Below are 22,617 nucleotides of genomic sequence, written 5' to 3' on the forward strand. Positions count from 1 at the left end.
TCAGAGTTAATCAAAGGCCTGTGATTAAGGACTCTTGTGCAGCAAGGTTTTGATCATAATTCCACTTTCCCAGTCTCAAGAGCTTAATTTACAGTGAAGGATGCGGAATCAAAATTGTGTGCTGATTCTTTTTTTTTTTTTTAAATCACTCCTCATTTTGATGTATCGTAAAATACGGGTCTACGGGTTTCTTTCAAAATGATCTTCGTGGGGCTGGCAACAAGGGGCAGGATTCCACCTCCTTTTCTGCCCTCCCTCACACTCCTTCTCCACCCTCTTCCACCTCTCCATCCATCCCTCTCCCCTCACTGCTCTCTCCTTCTGAAAGCACTTTTTTCCCCCCACCCCTGTCTCTGCACCGTGCCAGATTAGCAGAGGAGTGAAGGAGCAGAAAGAGGAGCGAGAGGAGAGGACTTGCCGATCGGAAGAGAGACAGACGGGGGCGAGGGACCATGGCTGCTCTCTCCGCCTTGCTGAAGACCTGGGTCGTCCTGCAAACCCTGTGCCTGGCTCTGGCACAAGTGGTGAGTGGATGGGAAAGGTTGAGCCCTGCCGGACTCGGGGGTGTAGAGGGATGAGGGCCCTCGAAAGGGGTCAGCAGGCTCTGGATGTCTTGACGCTGTGAGTTCATGTGGAGTCTTGATAGCAGGTAGAACTAATTAAGGAATTGAGGAATAAGGCAATGCAGACCCGAGTGGTCACTGACGAGCTTTAAGAGATGATCGAGGTAGAAATAGAAGCTTTGAAAGTTTTTCTTCTGTCTTGCTGTTTAAACAAGCAGCACCGGACTATTCTCTGTGGATTATCAGCCTCAGGGTGGATGGATTTTCAATTCTTTGAAGCCAATAACTTCCGATTGGAGGATTGTCGATGACAAGGATTTGTCTTTGCCTGTTCTACTCCTTTTTGGGGAAAGTGCACACATATTTCTAAAAACAGAAAATGTCTCTTTTTTTTCTTTTTTTTTTTTGAAGCAAACATGGAAGCCCTTGAAAGACAAACATTAGTGCACACAGATGCAAATTCACACTTCACCTACAGACAGTCTTGTACATTCCCGTACCTTCATCCTGGAATTTCTTCATTCTTCTTCAACATGGATTACTGTCATTTTTTATTTTTTGTAAATTGATTTTTTTTTTTGTATCACAAGAGAGACTGGTTGAGGTGAAAAGATTAGGGGCTCAGCTGGGGGGTTAAGGTGGGGGTAAACAGTGCCGCCCTCATAACCCCTCCCTCCAACATTCCTCTTCAATTCCTCCACCTTTACCTCATTTACTTAACATCATCCCTTTGTTTTTAAAAACTGTTGTCTAGTTCTGTTGCTTTTCATCTCCATATGAACTTCTAAGGCATTTATATGACTGATATGCTAATTTATATAAATAATAAAAGGGTTACTTATGCAAATCAGAGTGCAAAATCCATACAAAGTATCGTCATTATTATTTTTACAGGTTTGCACACACTTGTGTTTAAGACATGCTTGCATTATTGCTTGGGATAAACAATAAAACTGTCTTGGTTGCTTATTTAGGGATGAATATTCTCTACACGGCACATATTAGTAATATAATTCAAATCTACACAGTCCTTCATGCGTTTTCCTTTCTCTCTGTCTTCCAGAGGGGTCCGGGCGGACCTCCGGGTCCACGAGGTCCTCCTGGCATTCCTGGCTCAGATGGCATTGATGTGAGTATCCGTCTGTGCATGTTTGCCCGGTGCACATTCTCACAAAGATCGGTATTGTGACCGCTTCCTCACCGTGCAGTACCGGAGTTCTACCAGCAGATGGGGCTATAAATAAAAACACACTGGCACAAAAGGGCTCTGTTCCGCACTAGAGAGGGGTCTTTTCAGGGGCCGAGCGCCGAGTTTGTGTCGCAGTAATGTGATACATGCGAGTTATTTAAAGGAGGCAGGTTGTGTGTTGTGCTGCTCTGGTGGGAGGGGGGGCAGGAAGCAGCCTGGCTGTGTGTAGATAATATTTGCTCTAAAATCAAATGAAATAAGCTTTTCGGAGGATGTTTTTTTTCACTCAGCAAAAATAAAATTCAGTCAGTTTCAGTTTCATTAGAGACTCCCATGTAATGATGAACGCCACTCTTGACTGGCGTCTAAATAAATTTACAAAGCTTAATAATGGAGGCTTTGCGGCAGGACAGTGTGTTATTACAGAGACGTCTCAATTTTTCAAAAGAATATATATTTATGAGAAATTACCCTTTTAACATTGCGAATGCCTAACTTCTGTTTGTGTTTGAAAATGTGGATTATACACTTTAAAATGTTGGTCGAATTGAATAATTCCTTGTAGTTCTGTTGTCATTATCCAGGCAAATATAAAAAATAAAATAATTGTTAAACCTTCTTGCTTGTGCAGTACAATTAACACAGCTGTGTGTGTTTCTGCAGGGGGAGAAAGGACCGCCCGGTTCCCCCGGCCCACCGGTGAGTCCCCACTGCGTCACTATTGCTGTGAAGGCTCAGTCAAAGTAATTGTAAGCTCCGATTCACCAAGACATCAACTGCCTTGCTGTTTGTTTCATTGCAGGGACAAAAGGGAGAGCCAGGAGAGCCCGGCCCCGATGGACCCCCCGGAGAGAACGGCATTGACGTGAGTGAACAGGTTGTTGTGAGGCAGGAGTTGCTTGGATGGGAGCTAGAAGGATATGGGTCAAACAAGAGGCTCACCGAAACAACTTTGAATACAGATATGGATTTTCATATGCTACAACTGCAAACAAGTGGGACTTTGTCTAATATATGTCAGCGGAAAATGGTATGAGAATGATATAATATTTTACAAACAAAAATAAGTAGGGGAAAAAAAAAAAAAAAAAAAAAAACTCAGTTTTTTCTGTGGGGTTTTAATCTCAGGGTAAATACAGCTGTTCCAGAAACCCTCAAAAGGTTTGCTACACAGTGCTGCAACAGAGACTCTTCTCTCAAGTGGGAGAATTTGAAGAGAGCCATTAGTCGTCCACTCCACACACACACGCCTGACCTCTGTCTCTCTTTGGCAAAAAGAAAGCCTTAGGAGGGAAAAAAAGCAGTTTGCCACTAGCCTTGTAAATGATACAACAAACAAGTGAACGAATAACACCAAAATACAGCATGTTGACATACGAGCAAAATATTATGCGTGGTAAAATTGTGAATGTGTTATTTTTTTATTTTTTTATTTATTTATTTTTAGAAAATTATTCCCTCTGATGAGATGTGGGAGATTCTGCAAGTATGCAGATGCAAATTAAGCCCTCTTATTTACTTGCTGCCAGTGCTGCAGCAGTCAAAGGGACGATGATAAAACCATCAGAACACTTTAAAAAGTTTCAAGACTCCAAAATGGACTGAGCTCGAGCTGTTTTGCAGAGGGTGGGCCTGAATTTCAGGCGCTAGGTATCTGAAGCTAGTTTGTTGTGAAGCATTTTACAAACAGATGCCACAATTTCAGATTTTTGTTAGCGATATTTATTTTTTATTTTTTTTGTAAAACCAGGTGTTATTTCTGCCCCACATCACAATTATACACCACTTTTTGTTGGTCCATGACATAAGGAGGCTCATATATTAGAGATGTGACTGACAGTAGTAGGAAGTTCAATTAAAAGGAAGGTTTGTGATACATTTCAGGGGTGATATAAACAAATAATACCTGGGTGGTTTACACTGTGTCAACTAATACACCTATTATTACAATTGGATTACACGTTACTTTGCCATACAAACACACAGTTAACCTTGTAATTACTTAGAAATAATACTGATATTAAACTGTGCTGCAGCTTCTTAGGCCAGTCATTGCATCTTCTCTGATTCAGTCTACATCAGCAGGAAAGTTTAGTTTCACTGCCAAAAGATCACATGCTAACAAAAGCTCACCCATGCAGGCGTTCTGCAGAGATTTAGCCTCTAATCCGCCCTGGAATCTCAAGGTTTATTTCCCAAATACCTACCAGAACAGAGTCGACTTTAATCAAGGTTAACCCAGTTGTAAGGTCACGTATGCCCCCCTGGAAAGCGCAGTGTAAGCAATCTGCTGCCTGGTGACTCTTTCTGTATTTCATTACTTTGCCTTATATATACTATAGCTCACTGGTTTTTATGCTTTTCTGTCCATCTCCAGGGTTTGATTGGAGCAAAAGGTGATCGCGGACCAATCGGTAACCCCGGCCCAAAGGCAAGTGTTTTGGCTGACTGGATTATCCACCAATACATCACTGCTGTGGGTGGAAAACATCCATTTCAGGAAGGCATGAACAAGATGCCTTTCACTTAAAGTATTTGTTCAATTTCAGTCTTGGTACACTGTAGGAGAAACATTTTTTAGTCAGTAAGTTATGCATCTCAAAACATAAAACAAACATCTTTAGCAGGTCCTTAAATTAAATAAGCTGATTGACTTACATTGTTAGATGCTCACAAAAGCCAAAATGAAGGGTTAGCATTTGGAAAAAACTAACTTACCTTTTTTTTTCTTTAGAGATTATATGTGTGAATAGCAGTCATGTTTATCCAGTTGTGAGCACATCTGAAAAACAAGTTGAAAATGGTCGTTTTAGAGAACGAACGATACTGCAGAGAAATAAAAAAAAAAAAAAATCCAAACGCAGGAAACTTTCTACAGATCACTTTCTGAGCCCTGCAGTGCATGCCACGCTGTGCGGTCTGATCTCGGCCCAAGGTAGTCCTACTGAGAGAGATTATAAGAAATGTTGTATCTGCAGGCCTCATTAACATGCTGGACGCTAAAGTTCAGCACAGAAAAATCCAGGCAGAGAAATTGTTTGAGCGCGTCGCCGGGAGGAATCTTCTTTGAGAAAATACCAAAAACAAAACAATTTTTTATCTGAGACGTTATGATAGCATGGTGTACAATCTTGAAATGAAGTCAGAGGACTGTCGTTTTATTGCTAATCTGTAAATGCACAAATTGAAGCAATTACATAGAGTAACAATGGGTGTAATAATACTAAAAAAAAAAAAATTTTGGTATGTAGAACAATATTTTAAAGTGTCCATTTTCAGGACAGTAATATTAGAGCAAGTAGACTTATGCAATGCATTTTTACATGCCATCATGTATGGCAAGCAAGGGGTTTCTCAAGACTTAGACTGTTGATGTTTTCCATGGTTTCTTGCTCCTTATGTTACTTTATTTGCTGCCTTCAAATGCTTAGCACACAGCACGGAGTTCCACACTCGTTAAGCAATACGCAGCTTAATTCTGTACATAAGGCTTCACACATTTAATACATGCACTGTTTTCATCCCATAGTCAATTGGACTGACCTTTGTTTTCATTTGCAGGGTCAACCAGGTCCAAGTGGTGAGCCTGGACGTCCAGTAAGTGTCACGTTTTCAAAAGAACTCCCAATTAATGCTTTTTAGAAATAAGATCAGGAACACCTCCCTCCTCTTTTCATACTCTCTCAATAAAACTAAGGTACACCTGTGTAGCTTCTTAAGACAAATAGTAAGTTAGCAAGTCACAGTACAGCAGCTCAATGTATTCAAAAACCTAGATTTACTGTGGAAAATTTTGCTGAACTTCCTAACTCGGCATCAGAATGAGGAAGAACTGGGATGTAAGTGACTGAATGTGGCATGTTGTTGGTGCCAGAGTGTTGATGTGTTGGGATTTTCTACACACTACCACTACTGCTTGGGATTTAATGTTAAGAGTCCAGAAAGAAAAAAACTAAACACAAAAAAGGAAATTACAGACTAAAAAAAAATGTTTCATGGACCGTTGAGTTTTGATTTCAGTGACATCATTCAGGTTGTATGGTCGGAATTTGGTGTAATAGTGTGAAAACATGTCTCCTGCTTTCTGCCAAAGGTTTAGGCTGGAGGTGGCGTAATGGTGTAGGGGAGATTTTCTTGGTTCATTTTGGGCTCATAAGTGCAAAAAAAGAAAAAAAAGCACCATTTCAACTCCACAGCTTTCCTTGCGAATAGATGGTGACCAACTCCATCCATTTAAAATCATACTGTACCGGCCTTCTGATGACTACATCCAGCAGGTTAATGCACCGTGTCACAAATTTACACTCAACGGGCTTCTCGAATATGACTGTGGGGTGACTGCACAACCCTGGCTTTTGAAGTCACCAGATTTCATTCTGATAATGGAACTCTGGAATGTGGTTGAAAAGTGCATTTGAACTGATGTCCAGCTGATAAATTGGCAGTCATATTTTGTGCATAAATCCCTGAAGAATGCTTCTCACATATTACTGAATCTATGCGATAAAGATTGAAGATAAATGGGGGCTTAATTGTTGTACTACTTGTACTGAAAGTAAACTGTACCGAAGGAAAATGCTGCTGAGTTCAGATAAAAGCAAGTGGAGATTATTTGATGTTTGCATCAAAGCATATGTTGGGATTTGGGTGGTTGTTGGGAGTAGTTTCCACCAAACATGTTTAAATTTGCAATTTTTTTTAAAAAGTCCCTTTTCGGTTTATTGCATTTTTGATATTGCAAATACCTAATTAGAAATAATAAATATTAAAGATGTAACAGGTGATAGAGCTTGTCTATGAGCTATGAATGCGTAAATGCTACATTGACCCTGTTGAAGACTCCTCTAAAGACGGCCCTGGCCTTCTGGAACCTGTGATGCAAAATAATTGCAAACATGATTTAAGCAACATACAAGAAGGTTGATTTTTGATATCTTAATGCTGATATGGAGTGTCAAAGTATCATTCCATAGGATTTCGTCAAAGGTCACAGTATGTCTGAAAGGAACTCGAGTCGATATCTTGAGTTTATGATGATTTGGCAGGCAAAGCTAACTCACAGTTTTCATTGCTCGTCACAACTTATCAGCTTTTGTAAATAAGAAGACGTTTACATGACCGAGGGAATCTTGACGCTGCTTTATTAGTTGATGCCTAGATGCTTTATTATCTAGCATATTTGTATCCCAGCTGGCCTTTTTGTCGTGCCTGAATGTCTAACCAGCTGCACCCTCCCACCCCCCGTTTTAGCTCTCTGAGGCCAGATGTGACGCTGCCTTGAACTTATAATAGAAGCGATTCACACACAGCCTCTCACACACGCACGCAAACAAACCAGCTTCAAATTTACATGTAAGCACAGTCTGACGCCACTAGGTGGTGCTCTGTGTCTATCTTCCTCACACCCTACAGCAGAACTGCAGGTATTCAATGTTATGCTTGGGTGCCACACAATTAGTTAATCCTTTGTTCAGCATTATGGGGCGTCCCTGTTTGGGGGGGCGGGCATCCAGCTGTCTAACGCTGCACTGACACAAGATCCTGCCCAGTGGGCTAAATTACCTCCATGAAGGCCTGATTCCTTAATTATCCTGTTAACGTTGATTCTAAGTAAAAGACCAAGCAAAACAAACTGCCAGTGTTCTGAGTTTGTGAGCACTGTTTAGCCTCATTCAGTACACTACACACGTGTTATCAAATCATTGCTTTTTTGTCATTGTTTCAATTTGCAAAGCATCAGTCAGAGTCTGATAGATATTTCGGTAACACTTTATTTGAAGGGGGTTGAATAAGACTGACATGACACTGTCATAAACACATGTCATGAACATGAATAAGCCTTCATGAATATTTATGACTGTTGTCATAAAGCGTCATTCGGTAAATTATGACACTTTTAATACAAAGTTGACATGATTCAAAATGCCGTTGTTATGACAACTTGACATTAACCAAGAAATCATTACTGATATAAATTTGTTATAAAAGTATTACTGATTGCGCTTTAAAAATTAGGTAACTTTATGTTATTAAAGGTAAAGTTTAAACAGTAATGATTTCTTGGTTAATGTCAAGTTGTCATAACAAAGACATTTTGAATAATGTCAACTTTGTATTAAAAGTGTCATAATTTACCGAATGACGCTTTATGACAACAGTCATAAACATTCATGAAGGCTTATTCATGAATGACAGGTGTTATGTCATGTTTATGACAGTGTCATGACAGTCTTATTCACCCCCTTCAAATAAAGTGTTACCGATATTTCTGTACCACAATGAATTAATCCTACTTCCTCTTTCTGTTCCACACAGGGAGTCGGCCTTCCAGGTCTGGCTGTAAGTTGCATGTTTGCTATTTCACAGAAATGCTTTGATTTTTTTTTATTTTTTAATGGAAGTACAATGGATATATTCTAATGTTCTTTACTGCACTATTTGTCTACATTGCTTTGTGTGCGTAGGGTGCCCCAGGGCCAATTGGCCTTCCAGGTCAAATTGGATCGCCTGGACCAAAGGTAGGCCATCGGTTTTTAGTGAAACCTCCCCTGTTTGATCAACTACACTGCTGTTTCACTGTTTCTATGGATTATTACCCCAGTGACCATAATAAAAAGCATCTTCCAGTCATATCCAATATGTCTCACAGCAGTTTGCAGCAGACAAACAGCAGAGGTTTGTTCGAGGTGAATTTAGAAGTGGCTGAAGCCATCGACTTTTATTTAGGGGAAAAAAGTAGCACGCAAATACTGTAGCCTCTCTGAGTAATGATGGAGTTTATTTGACTTAAATAGAAATTACAGCAATGACTGCAGGTAGTCATACCTTTAATTAAAACTTACTAAAATAAGTCATTAAAATGGCATCAAAGGTCTCTTCATAAGCATAGTGTTATATTTCAATTATTTCAAACCGGACACACAACACCAACCAATTCCAAGCCTGACATCAAGACTAGTTTTTTCTCATTACCACACCTACCAAGACTCTGTGAATGACTTACACAGTGACAGTAGCTACTGTCATAAAATGAAAGGCTCTTCTTATTTCCAAGCAGCGATACATTGTAACAAATTACCAGCCTTAAGTCTTCTGATTGCCCTTGCAGCAGCAGCAGTGCATTGCAGTTACCTGTCTTACTATAGAAGGCTCTCGCCATCATCTACACGCCACGGTAGCATCGATGCTAACAATCATTTGCCATCCTTGCAGTAAAACAGGAAGCGTTTCTCAATTCTGCCTCCTGTGGTAGCAGGAATACATTGCACTCAATTGCGGGCATCGCAGTAGAGGAGCAGCTTCTATTTACTGCCACCGCAGCGTGGCATTAGTAAACCACCCATCAGCGCAGCAGTAGAGTTGAAAACTATTGTTGTATTAGGAATGTTTTTTCAGCCATCTGCGGGCCTAGCAGTAGAATATAAAGTGCTTCTTGGAGGCAGTAGATAGAGAACTCGTATTTACCACCACCTTGTGGTAGCAGCAGTACACTACAGCTGCCCGCATTGGAACAGTGGAACTCGATGCCCTTCTCATAACCGAGTCTGTTTGCTTATTTTACTTGTGGCTATTTTCTGTTATCTGCTTCATGTAGGGTGTTTTGGGACCACCAGGTCCTCCAGGACTCCCTGGACCTCCAGGCAAACCGGTAAGTGTCAACTGAAAATTGTTTGTAAAGGGAAATTGTGATCCCTAACCGCAAAACAACAAAGTTGATCCTGATGTCATTTTAAAATAAAATGATTTTACTGAGGATGCATATAGTTTGGGAAAATCAACATTTTAATGTATAACAAATATTTGTTCATAAATGCTCATAAAAACAACAGTACTATATTTGCTCTGAACCTTAATCAAAACTTTACAAGGAATTGCATTTTTCAAAAACCTAAAAAAAAAAGAAAAAAAGAAACTAAGAACTGACTGGATATTTGCATCTCATACCAGGTATAAAGCTCATGCTCACTGGATGCTAGCGCTACCAAGATTTAAACGTCTCCAGTATCTGTGATGTTTAAATTTGGCTTGAAGTTGCTTCAGGGGAGTGATTAAGTTCAGCGAGCTGCTGTCCATACGTTACTGCTGTAGAAAAACGCCAGTACGAAGCTTGGGTTTGGTCCGCCTTTCTTTCTCCTCTGTAGCTGCATGAAAAACCTTAATGTTCCCAAGTAGAGTTCAGCGAAAGTCGGGATTCCTCTCTGTTTTGTTCTGTTTTGGTGGAACTTTTTAAAGTTGCTCGTTGGAACTTTGCATTGCACACTTAGTTGTGCACATAGAGAACAATGCTGCATTCGGTCAGTAATACGTGCATGCTTTAAATAGGGTTGAACCGGATACAATCAGTACGAACACTCGTCCAGTTACGATATACCGCATAAACAGATACACTCTCAATAATAACTGGAGACATCTTAGTTGATATTACAGTAATCAAACTGTTCCTACTATTGCTGACCATTTGTTACCCTTCTGCATGTTTCCACTGATAGTTTGGTAATGCATTTTAAGTCTTTTAGGGTCCTTTGCCATTACCCTCATCTTTAACTCCCTCTCTAACAGCTTCAACTCAGACGTGTGACTGGCCTTGTCCAAAACATTCATATGACTTCCATTCAGACAAAACAAGGAGAAAAAAAAAGACTTTAAATCTATTTTCACCAGGGTTATGAGTAATTTTGGACTTGATGATATGCCAGCCTTTTCTTTTGCACAAATTTCTGCAACAGTACTTCCAATAAACCACAGAGTTCTGCCTGGATGAACTTTAAACTTCACAATTTCCATATGACGACATATGTTGCACCAAGACTGCGGAGATCAGTGAATGCGCGAACGGGTGTACATTAGGCTTAATTAGGCTTATGGCTTTGTCAGTCTAATTGAATGTGCCTTATGTCGCCGGATGTGATTACAGGGCGAAATGAAAGGCCTTGACAAACTACTAAGATTGATGATTGTTTGTTCCTGCAGAAGAAGAGGTTGATTTTTTTTTCTTTTTTAATGCATGAAAATACCTGCTGTAACCACAGTGAGCTGTTTATATAGGTCCCAGCAGACAGAAAGTGTTGAGGCAACCAAAACAGTTCTGAGAGTTAGACTTTTTTTTTTTGAAGGTGCATGACTCCCCTGTGTGTTTCTCCGAGTGGCTCCGAAAGAGCGGGTGTGGGGAGAGGGAGTGTCTTCACCTAGAATGATGTTCACTGCCCAAGGGAGTGTATTTGTTTAACTTTAGTGCTGTCCTAGGACAAATAAACCCCTATTAGATCAGTGGGGTGTCTCATCTGAGTGCAGCAGTAATACATCAGTCTCTAGAGATACCTCACTTCCTAACTTAATCTATAAGCAGAGAGATGGAAAGATAGGGAGAGGAATCGCTGAAAATAATGGGGAGAGCGCTGAGTCAGCGAAAGGGGGGTTGGGTGGGTGTGGGAGGGCCGGGGGGGGAGGTAACTCTTTGCCAACTGAGGCCAGCAGACTTCCCTCATGCTTGTGTCCAAATGCCTGTCTAGGGTCCTCCAGGCAAGTTTATTGGTCTCGAGGAGGGTAGTGCAGACTTGCAGGTAAGATCTTTCACAACTAGTTTCTTACATTTATTTATTTATTTATTTTTTGGCATGATTTCACTTCTGTTAACCCGTATTCTTTTGCATCTCTTAAAACAGTGTCCTCTCAACTGCCCAGCAGGACCCAAAGGCCCTCAGGGACTTCAGGGTGTAAAAGTAAGGCTTTGCGTCTCCCTGTTTCTCCCGTTACAAAGTTTGCCGCAGCACCGTCCTGACTAAAGCGTTGCTCCCCAGGGACACAAAGGGCGTGCCGGCGTTCTCGGAGACCCCGGCAGCATAGGGAAACCGGTGAGCTGCGCGCTACACAAGCACCTGTACATGTATATGTTTTCTTTTTTGTTTTACAGTGTTGCACACTCAGCCACTGCTAAGAGTCACAGGAGGCAGGGATTAGTTTTAATGAAGCCCCCCGAGGCACATGACTGCACTAATCTGGCAGCGATTAGTCAGGCCGGAGCTCGGACCTGCAGTCCGCGTGCAGCGGTGTGCCAGATGAAAGAGACGGTGCAGGAGCCAGGTACATGAAGGGGGAGGATGAGAGAGTCAAGGTTCAGGCAGACCTCTCACCTCACCGTTTTAAGCAGAGGTAATGAGCACACCGCGGACTCCTGGGGAGCAGCTAGCCGAGTCCGAGGACTTAGCCTCTGATCTTCCCACACAATGAACCTTCTGGCAGTGCTTAGATTCTGAAAAACACTCGACTCACCCGATAACCACTCCACACAGGCCCAGCTTGGATTTCAGAGGGCCTGCCTTGACTCAAGGTTGCTCTGTCTTTTCTTCATCTTAAAGACACCCGCCAGGAGCTGTTAACATCTCCGGCAGGCTGCTCAGGCTGAGACTCAGATGTTAGCTGAGCAGAAATGCTTTACTTCCTGCATGCTAAAATCACTTGTGAATAAAAAAAATAATAAAAAAATGCTGAGGAGGCCACTCATCTTTATCTCGGCTCCAGCAGAAAACAATGTGGAGGTATGGCACTTCAGGAACTGTTAGACGGCTCTTTTAACACAGCTGACTGAGGATTATCATACTTATGCCGAGATGAGTTGACTATCTCTTATAGACACAGGTTTTATCTGGTCTAACATGTTTTCAAACCTTCGTTTCTGTCACTTCTGATTTTCTGCCTGTAGCTGCTGAAAACAACATTTACTATTTGAATCTTGCATCAAATTGATAAAAAAAAATAAAATAAATAAATAAATAACACTACAGAAATGTGAAAGGTATGGTTACTGCCTGCTCGAAGGCTGTTATTTTCAACAGGGACTATTAAACTGACAAAGGAGCCTCACTGTAGCATATTTTCAAATTTATTAAAGAGGAACGTATATAGTCAGTGGACAAAATAGCAATTTGGACCTGTATAGCCAACATCATTCAACATGTATCATGCACACTGCGTGCATCTGTGTGCATGACGCAGAGTTTTATCAATAATTCTCTTATGTTCACTTCAGCCTCAGTTTTTTGACCCAAAGGCATACATTTTTCATGATAACTTTACAGGGGGCAATGATGTGACGGTTTTGTATATTTTCTACAAAGAACTAGAAAGAAACTGAAAATAAATTATAAGGGGATGACTGAGAATATCTGGGTATTAATTGCTCAAATGATGAAAACTGTAACAGGTCAAATGAAATTAATTTATAAAGTCCATTTCATTGTACCAATGAAAACCATTCACAAATGTAGAATCAGCATGTTTGTAAGGAAAACTAGAAATAAACGCAATCAACAAGACGCATTAAAAAAAACACCAATTCAAATTTAATAAAAAACAAAAGTTTTTTTTTTCTTCTTTTGACTCGTAAGTATGAATTTTAGTTTAAAACTCACATTTGTTGTAGCTGTAACTTCTTGTCTGCCTGTCCTCAAAATCCAAAATGGTCGTTTCGCACATGAAACATCTATAGCAAGATGACTTCACTTTGAAACACGAAGCTCACTTTGAGTTGCCCACCTTCAGTAATAACGTCCACACCGAAGCTGCTGTTAGCACAGCCTGCGTCAGTGCATCTCTTATAGGCAGAGATCATTTTTGAATATTTTCAGAAACAGTTGTTAGCATTTACATCTGATTTACATCTTACAATCCCTTTCTGTGAACGTGATTAGGTGCATAGCATTGACACAACATACGAAACCCTGACAGGTAAGGAGAGCCATGACAAAACTCTCAATAAATCACATTTTTTGTAATCTGAAGATGGTCAAATCCTGTCCATTAAACATGCATCCCATTTGATTTCCATTGGAATCAAAGCTGGGAGCGTTGTTAAACCGCAGCTGATCAGCTTCCAGTGTTCAACAGCAAGCATCAACGTTCGAGTTAAGATTTCCCTCTGGAAATTTCACACTCGAACAACTCTGACCCCCTTTAACTCCGACCCGCTTTGCATTTTTGCAGCAATGTACCTTGAAGTTCATGTGTTTGTGAGGGAAATTGGGATCTGTGTGGGCAAATTTGGATTGGACCATTAATTTTTGATTAGCTCGCTCTTGCTGGCTAATTAGTTTCAGCTAGAACTTTATCAAGCTTGACTCAGCCAGTACACAGTATACAACCATCAAAGGCCGGTTAAGGCATCAAAAGAAACCGTCTAAAACTGGCTTTGAAAGTACTTGCTCTCAGGTTTTAAGTTTTCATGAATGAAATGTAACACACATACGCACACGAGACCACAATTTGACCTTCTGTTAGTTTGGGAAATTAACAAGTCTGTTTTATCTTTTTTTTTTTTTTTTTAAACAGGGACCCAAGGGAGATGTTGGTATCTCTGGGGAGCAGGGCATCCCAGGACCCCCGGTATGCCACAGATTCAAAATTAGTTAATGCGCATGGTTGTTCGAGCTCAGCACAGGAAACTGGCATTTGTAGTGCTCTGTTCTCCCCATTACTTCACTGACTTTTCCTTTCCTTCCAGGGTCCGTTGGGTCTGCGGGGCTATCCAGGAATGATGGGTCCTAAAGGAGAGGCCGTGAGTGCCGCGCTTTGTTGTTTTCGATTCAGACGGAGTCTTGTTGTCGCTTTGCTCTGCGGATGCGGGGCAATTCAAATTCTGTGCTAAGCACCAAGAAGGCGCAGCACAGCCTGAGCCCCCGTCTATACAAACACCATCCATTACCAGCAATGGGGACATATGGAAATGATGCTAACACAAATCTCTCTCCTTCTCTAATGAGTTGGGGTTGTCTGGGTCCACTGTGACTCCATCTGTAGTTAATGATCCACTGTAGCCATCCATCTTACTGTTAACATTAGCCAAGTTAGCCAAGTTAGCACCCCGGCTTAAAGCCAAAACAAGAGTGGCTGGCTCTCTGCGCTGCTCCCATTAGTGGAGTGAGTTAAGCACTAATTATCCCTTTATCACAATAAATAATAGGCTTCTGCAACTTAACTTTCCCTCTGATCTCAGGTGATTGATGGCACTTTGTTGTTCTCCGGCAGGGCCCTCGTGGATACAAGGGCATCGTTGGACCTGTAGGAATTCCTGGACCGCCTGTGAGAACTCACACACACACCCATACACACACACTTACTTCAAAATAAAGTTCCGATTATTCTAAGGTATCCTTTGTTGTTGTTTTTTTGCAGGGTGAGGAGGGACCTCAGGGGCCACTTGGGGACTCAGGAGAAAAAGGAGACAAAGTGGGTGAAACCTCTACAGTCGTTGCCAAACAACAACAGTTATCTCTGAAAACTTTATCGCATGGCACCGTGCGCACGCTGAGGCAGACACATTTGTTTTCCGCAGGGCGGCCGAGGCATCCAGGGCCCACAGGGGGCCGTTGGCAAAAAGGGGGAGAATGTGAGTGAAGCCTCTTGTTTGTGTGTTCGCTGATGTTTTCAAAGAGCGTGCCAAGTAAAGTCCTTTGATTCATCGTCCGCCCGCTATCCCAGGGTCTTCCGGGTATCGATGGAAAAGACGGCACACCTGGCATTCCTGGAATCAAGGTAAGCGTGCACCTGCTGCTGCGACGATCAGAGTCTGGAAAAAATGACACGTTTAATCTTCTTTTCTTTTCTTTTTTTGTTGATGTATTTTATGTAGGGGGCTCCTGGGCAACCCGGTATGCCTGGCCCTCCTGGTCCTGCAGGGACAGCAGTAAGTGATTTTTTTAAAAAATTTTTTATGATTGTCCATAAACCTTTGTCCAATTTGTCACAGAACAAAATCAAATTCCAATGTTTCTTCTTTTTTCTTTTTCTCCAATTTGTGCAATCCACCAACATAAATTACGGCATAAATCGGAAATAATGTGACTTTATTTATTTATTTTTACAATTGCAAAAATGAAAACATTATGGAATATACACAAAACCACCCAGATTATAGTTGGCTGCCCAGGTTGACAGGCTGGGTGCAGAGGCATCAATCTGAGAAGCAGACACACCGTTGCCATGGTGAGACATGGTGGGGGAAGCATCATGCCGAAGGGATCAATCTCAGCCGGTTAGTCTGACAGGGAGATGAACGCAGTAATTCTGAAGGAAGACGTCTTATAGGTAACAAAAACGTGAGATTTAACTGGAGGTTCACATTACAGCAGAGAAACAACTCAGAAATACAAGCAGAACTACAATTTAATACCTTAGATAAAAAGCTTATTCAGGTATTAGAATGCTCCAATGAAAATCCACATCTAATTCCGGTTAAGATCAGTGGGACGACTGGAACATTGTTAGACTCTGTGTAATCTCACAGATATTTGACAAAATTTTAACAAATTTTGTCAAATAAAGACATGCGAGATACTCCAGACTTTAATTACTTGACACTTTTCTCCATCTTGACTCAACAAAACCAACAAAACCAAATCACACACTCACACACACAAAAAAAATAAAAATAAAATGTTGCAGTAGGTTGGAAGCAAACTCATACGTTTGAGTTCCAGCTCTGGTTTCTGGGCAGTCGTCCAGGGTAACAGAGACCCTTTGACCCACTCTGTTTTAGAATACAAACCACCTTGAAATGGCTCTCTGCTGCCTCCACAGACCATTTATCATTATCAGGCCGGTGGGGGAACACACAAATGTGTGTGACTGCGTGTGTGTGTGTGTGTGTGTGTGTATGTGCTTATCTGCATTGTTTTGACTAAGAGGTAATGAAGCGCGAAAGGCACACTTTGCTGTGTGATCGCTCCTGTGACACTCGGGCTGCGACAGACTCAAGCTCTGGAACTTGGAATTTTTCTACACACTTAAACACAAACGCGCACGAATGAGCAAGGCAAAGCGTTTGGCCCTGGCTCGCAAAGGTGGCTTTGCTGTGCCCAGACATTTTTTGCCACTTCACTGATAGCAGTAACACAATCACGTTTGCACCGTCGGTTTTGCCCTCTGCACGCATACACGGAGTTTGGATTTGCTGTGTTTTAAAAGCTGTGCTAATTTTGCAGGGTTTGCCTGGCACACCCGGAGGGAAAGGGGAACCTGGAAGAAAGGCATGATTTTACATGTTTTTTATTTATTTATTTATTTTTTTTTAGACATTTGTGTTTTATTTCTTACTGCATTTTGTTGCTTTTTCAGGGGGAACCTGGACCGAGGGGCCACAGTGGCATGCCTGGTACTCCTGGTCCTTTGGTGGGGAACATAGAATTTATACATATATGCGCACATAATTATTCTTTTTTTTTTTTTTCACTGGTGGATCAAACATTGAGAACAATTGTACACGTTTATTATCCCTCTGTTAGGGTGAACCAGGTATTCCTGGAGAGCCAGGTATGGAAGGAGTTCCTGGACCTAAGGTAAGAACCGAAAAAAAAACAATAATAATGAAAAGTAAAAAAAATAAAATAAAAATAAAAAAAATAATATATATATATATATATCATAGAAATAGATTTGTAAAGTTTGTATTGAATTGCCATTGTTAATACATTTGGTGATATCAATAAGTAAGTAAATAAATCCTACCTGTTTCCTATTTACTCAAGCCACAGAGCTAACATCACACCTATTCCTGCAGGGAGACAGAGGACAGCGGGGCCCAGTGGGGCCACAGGGAGCCGTTGGGAAGCCCGTAAGTTGCATTACATAATTATTAAAGCATTTTTTTTTTTTTTTTTTTTTTAAAGATGATTGCAAAGTGCACACTAAACACCATATTTATCTTTTCCAACAGGGGAGCAAAGGAGAGAGAGGGCCTATTGGTATCCCAGGCCCACAGGGACTTACTGGGACTAAAGGAGACCAGGTTTGTGAACGATTTATGTAAGGAAAAATATGCAAATGTAAAGTTATCCACACATAGTGTATACATTTTTCATAATCATCTAATGTAGTTTAGCAGGCCTGACCATTGGGGGCAGCATTTACCAGTGAAAAGAACTCAAATGAGGTTCACTGTAGATCATTGAGTAAGGCAAGCAATATAAATGATAATCCAAGCATCCTCATCTTCCTTGTTTCGGAGATGAGACAACATTTTTCTTTCCTCACAATCTCTGGTGTCAGTGGCCTCAATCAATATTTAGTTCTTGTGCGTTTCGAAGGATAATAGATTCTGGATGTAGCCACATTCGCATGTACCCACCTCTCTCCCTCCCTTTCTTTTCCTACCAGGGCTTCCAAGGAAAAGTTGGTCCGAAGGGAGACATAGTGAGTAGAACTTTCTGCTTCTTTTTCAAAAACGAGCTGGTCAGAAATCCAGAGCTTGGTGCCCGCAAGATTACCCCCCCCGCCCCCACCCCGCTTTGTTCTGCTCTTAGCTGTCTCCTCTCTGTTGCTTTCAGGGCGACCCGGGTGTCGAGGGATTGGCTGGCGAGAAAGGCGAAAAGGTAAAGACGGGTAAAAGCGCGAGGCAAAGCCGTGTCAAGCTCCTTGTTGCAAAGAACCGCAACGAAGTCTGTGGATAGGGAATTTTCTCTCTGAAGATGAGAAGATTCAAATGCAAAACGTTAAAATCACCAGCAAACTAAAAGGAAGCTGCAGTTTACATACTAATACACATAATAACTCAGAGAGGAAGTAATTTATGAAAAAGGGACGAAACTATTTGTACAGGCTTTGGTGTGGATACATTTTTATGCGTTTGTTTACCAAATTCCATTTTGATAGTGAAGTCAGTCGTGTTCATATCCCTCAATATTTGTCACATTTTCCCCACAAAATGTCAAACAAATGGCTTCACCGAGTAAAGCTTTCGTTTGCTGTGACAGGGTTTGTCTGGAGAACCGGGGCCCAAAGGACAGGTGAGTGGACGAGATCGCCGTTCGACCGTCTCGCTGACGTTTTATGAATCTTTCCTCCTGACCACTCTTTGCTTCACAGCAAGGAATCAGGGGGGACCCCGGACACAACGGCCCCACTGGGGACCCCGGGAAACCAGGGGATCCGGGGCCACCTGGGCTGCCTGGTCCAAGGGGACTCAACGGAGAGAGAGGAGTACCCGGCGTACCGGGCATTCCTGGACAAACGGTAAGTGATTTGCTGCGGCAACATTTCTCTTTTCAGTTTGTTTCACTAATGGGACGCTGAGGCTTCTCTCGCTGCCTCCAGGGGCGCGACGCATCCGACCAGCATATTATCGAAGTGGTGCTAAAGATGTTGCAGGGTGAGCATTATTATCTGTAAATTCACCTTTGATATCTGTAGGTTGGATTAGATGAGCTCATTTCTTTAAAAAAAAAAAAAAGAAGAAGAAAAAGACTTTTTAGCTTTTGAAGCAGTCGGATGTTGGTCGTCAAAGGAAAGGCCTTAGGAATGACTATTCGGTTTTCTGGTACAGAAAGACTGCAGGCTGTGGCAGTGAGTGCCAAAAGGGCTGTGCTTGGTGGCGCGGGTGTAATGGGACCTCCCGGGCCTCCTGGTCCACCGGGGGCACCTGGCCCCCAAGGGCCACATGGCTTACCTGGCACCCGTGGTATCCCTGGTATGATTGGAGGTCCGGGGCAGATTGGCAACACTGGGCTAAAAGGTAAATCACCACAGCACTGGAGTGAGATGAGACGGTGCTTATTGTTGGTTTTGTTGGTAATGTCTTTGTCTTTGTCCAGGAAAGAGAGGGCCAAAGGGAGAGAGAGGAGATCCAGGTAAACCTCACCCAGGTCAACCAGGACCTCCAGGGATACAAGGTGAACATTTCCTTTTCTAACTCAAGTATGCAAAGATTACACTATTAAAGCACCTTGCTATTAAAGTGATTTCTAAAAAACCTTCAATTGTGGTTTACCAAGCCCTAAATTATGTCAGTCCTGAACTCACAGCAAATGGAATAAGGGAATAAGAGAAGGAGAATTACTTCTTAGACTTGTAATTATGTGCGTTCTGTTACAAACCTCCAATTGTTGGATTTTGATATCAGTTTCAATAGTACATCATTGGTTATTTATTGTAGGATAAGTGACTGGACAATTAAGTGTTATGACTGTTTTAAAGTAAAAAAAAAAAAAAAAACAGGAAACTGAATAACATTTGACATTTTGATAACGCTTTATTTAAAGGGGTGTGCATAAGACTGGCATAATACTGAACATGAAAAAGTCTTCATGAATGTTTATGACTGTTGTCATAAAGTGTCATTCGGTATATGAAAAGATTTGATGCTATTCTCTGTGGGTATCAAATGCTTTCGATTGTCGAGAAAGTCTGACGGTTCCTAGGTTGGACTCGAGGAAAAAAAAAAAGTGCCTTGGTGTTTTTTGATTGGTGACTCACCACCACCGACTAGAAGTCTTTCATCGCCCTTATATACCATCAGCAATAACAGTGCGAGCCTCTTAATGTCCTCCTATATTTCCTATCAACTTCAGAAGCCGCACAAACTTTGCCACTGATGGCGATATAGAGAGCGCCGGAAGCAGCTGCTATAAATAACACGTCTGACATTTCTGCACGTTTTACTGCATCCGTCTCCAACCCCATAATGAGCATCTTTATTTGGACAATTTCTGCAATACTTAGTTTTATATCTGTCAGTAACAGTTAGGGGCTGTTACAGAGGAGCCAGACAGCTAAACCTGCGTCCAATAAAACATTTCCATGTGACCCACAACAAAGTAAAAACTGAATTTGGTCTTTTAACAACAAACCCCGAGTTGTGCTAAACGCTATACCACCATTTTTTTATTCTCGTCGGTTTTATCGGCTTTGTACAACCTGATTACAGGAAAAAAAATGTTTGTTCAGACGTAAGCAAAATGGAAGAAATATGGAACCGCCCATTCATTGGCATTTATGAAAGCAAACACCTGACCTGATATTAGAAATTATTTGCCTTTCATAAGCTACTTTGTTGCTGTTTTCTCAACTAAAAAACATGAACGTTAGTCACATCACTGGATGTGATGGTTAATGCCAAAGGATTTATTGCCCCCCTCCCCTTGTAAGTCGATCATGAATCCACTGCGAAACTTCCAGTCAATTACAAAAACTGAAAAGGTTCAGGAATATCATCTTCAGCTGGTCTGTGCAAAACAAAATGGAAAAACGAACCATCGGCAGAATAAGGGTGATTTCATTTCGTTCTCTGAAGTTGGAGGTGACTAGTTAGAAACGCGATTGACCTTTGAGTTGGGTTCAATTCCGATTGAATTACCGTCACTCAATGTGCCGTACAATATCTGTGACTGTCAAGTCAGTATTTAAAAACAGAAATGGCGTGATATCGGTAACGGTAGTTAGCATCAACACGACTACTTTATTACTACTAAGGGTTTTTATGGACCAGTTGAAAATGTCTATTAAAGAAAATAGAGAGCTGCACAGGAACGGGAGAGGTAAAGAAGACAAGAGAGACAATAAGCCAACTGAAGGACTTGGCGTTACGTCTGCTGCTATAGCATAGGATCCTGAGAGGAATTTCAAAGGCGTCATTAACTCCAGCCATTTAACAGATGCTCCTGAGTGGGGATGTGAAAGGACTGCAACAGTACAAGCTAAAGGAAATTCGTTCTGTTCTGCTCAACTGGGCGCAAATTAAATAAATGAAAGCCTTTCCTTCAGTGATGTAAGCAATGTGCCTGCATAGGGTTTCGGTCATCAACTTAAGTTTCTCTTACGACCTTACGACTTCACAGGTCCTCCTGGCATTGATGGTGTGGCTAGAGATGGCAGGCCCGGTGAGAGAGGACCTCAGGGAGCAGCTGGTGAGCCGGGTCACCCTGGTAAGGCAGGGCCCCCGGGTCTTCTCGGGTTCTGCGAGGCGGCAATGTGTCTGGCGGCATCGGCGTACACCTCGCCGAGATTACAAGAGGCGGGGACGATCAAAGGACCCAACGTTTAGAGACCCCTTTCTCTCTCTCTCTCTCTAAATCAACTGTCGGAGGGAGGGGGAGAGGAAAGAGAGAGACTGCTCTCCTCACTTGGACAACATCAGGAAATGAGAGTTGGGGGGCCACGATAGGGCGGTGACTGGCTGTTTAGCTTCCCAGCCTCTATCCTCCATCTCTCCTAGATATTACAACTGGAAGTTTTTTTGACTGGTGGGATATCATGATCTTAATCCCACACATCACCATGACAACAGCAGCTCACAAGCCACCCACATCCTTAAGAATTCTCCAGTGTTTTTTCTCTTTTTTTTTTTTTGGATGATGTCAGTGTCAGTCCCCGTCCAAATGCCACACTCCTTTCCTTGGCAGTGAGACGGGAGCAGATTCAGACTGAACCTCCGCGTCTCCTATCTACCGACACACGGTAGATCTACAAGCCGAGAGATGTTTGGGGGAGGGGGGGAGAGAAAATGAAAAACAAAAAAAAATGGTGAAGAATTCTTTTAACAACACGGTCACTTTAGATGCGATAACTTGCGTGTTCTCGAACGTCATCTTACCTCTGTCGATTGAGACGTCAAGCCTTAAAACTGTACAATAAGGACCAATAAATGATTGCAGCCCAAGTTTTCACTCAGTACTGTATTATGAAATGTATCTCCTGATCTGAAAGCTTGAGTGAAATCCTTGATTCAACTCATGTAAATTGCTTCCCTCCCTCCCACCTCCCCGTCCTCCTCTACCCCCTCACCCCTCCGCTTTCTACCCAAGTCTCATTTTAGAACCTAACGACAAGCTTTATCTCTTCCCCTTGTTGCCAGGCAACAGCATATCCCAACAGGCACTCCCATCTCCCACAATGCAGTGCTGTAAATCTTTGTAAATGTGTGTTGATTATTATGTGCAGGAATACCATGCAGAACCCTCAGAAATGATGACTCTTCCTCGAGACAATTAGCTATTAGTTCAATTGTGCTTTCCATGCCACTGTCAGATTTCCACAGGATTACTGATTTACGTCATTAAAAAGAAGCTATTTATTGTTCTTGATAATAATCACCTGTAAAGA

General features: G+C 41.9%; 1 protein-coding gene across 1 annotated transcript; it reads left to right on the forward strand.

Moving 5' to 3' along the window:
• Positions 1–452: 452 nt before the first annotated feature.
• col9a2 (procollagen, type IX, alpha 2) lies at positions 453–22,038 on the forward strand. Its single transcript, XM_015018159.1, has 32 exons — positions 453–524; positions 1,627–1,692; positions 2,416–2,451; positions 2,555–2,617; positions 4,130–4,183; positions 5,314–5,349; positions 8,068–8,091; positions 8,217–8,270; positions 9,347–9,400; positions 11,262–11,312; positions 11,415–11,471; positions 11,550–11,603; positions 14,077–14,130; positions 14,249–14,302; positions 14,773–14,826; positions 14,920–14,973; positions 15,080–15,133; positions 15,226–15,279; positions 15,377–15,430; positions 16,728–16,772; positions 16,861–16,914; positions 17,028–17,081; positions 17,303–17,356; positions 17,459–17,530; positions 17,899–17,934; positions 18,069–18,113; positions 18,495–18,527; positions 18,607–18,753; positions 18,835–18,889; positions 19,064–19,252; positions 19,332–19,409; positions 21,354–22,038. Exons 1-32 carry the CDS (start codon positions 453–455, stop codon positions 21,557–21,559), a joined length of 2,067 nt encoding a protein of 688 aa, XP_014873645.1. The 3' UTR covers positions 21,560–22,038.
• Positions 22,039–22,617: the final 579 nt, after the last annotated feature.

This window comes from Poecilia latipinna, unplaced genomic scaffold (assembly GCF_001443285.1).
Source record: "Poecilia latipinna isolate Pla-1442-1.1 unplaced genomic scaffold, P_latipinna-1.0 Scaffold2239, whole genome shotgun sequence".
Taxonomy (NCBI): domain Eukaryota; kingdom Metazoa; phylum Chordata; class Actinopteri; order Cyprinodontiformes; family Poeciliidae; genus Poecilia; species Poecilia latipinna.

Bases quoted from the DNA above. Each gene is read 5' to 3' on its own strand.
- col9a2 (XM_015018159.1), top strand. From the start codon at position 453: ATGGCTGCTCTCTCCGCCTTGCTGAAGACCTGGGTCGTCCTGCAAACC. The intron at 8,092-8,216 runs GTAAGTTGCATG...TTGTGTGCGTAG, and splicing joins TCGGCCTTCCAGGTCTGGCT to GGTGCCCCAGGGCCAATTGG. The intron at 11,604-14,076 runs GTGAGCTGCGCG...TTTTTTAAACAG, and splicing joins CCGGCAGCATAGGGAAACCG to GGACCCAAGGGAGATGTTGG.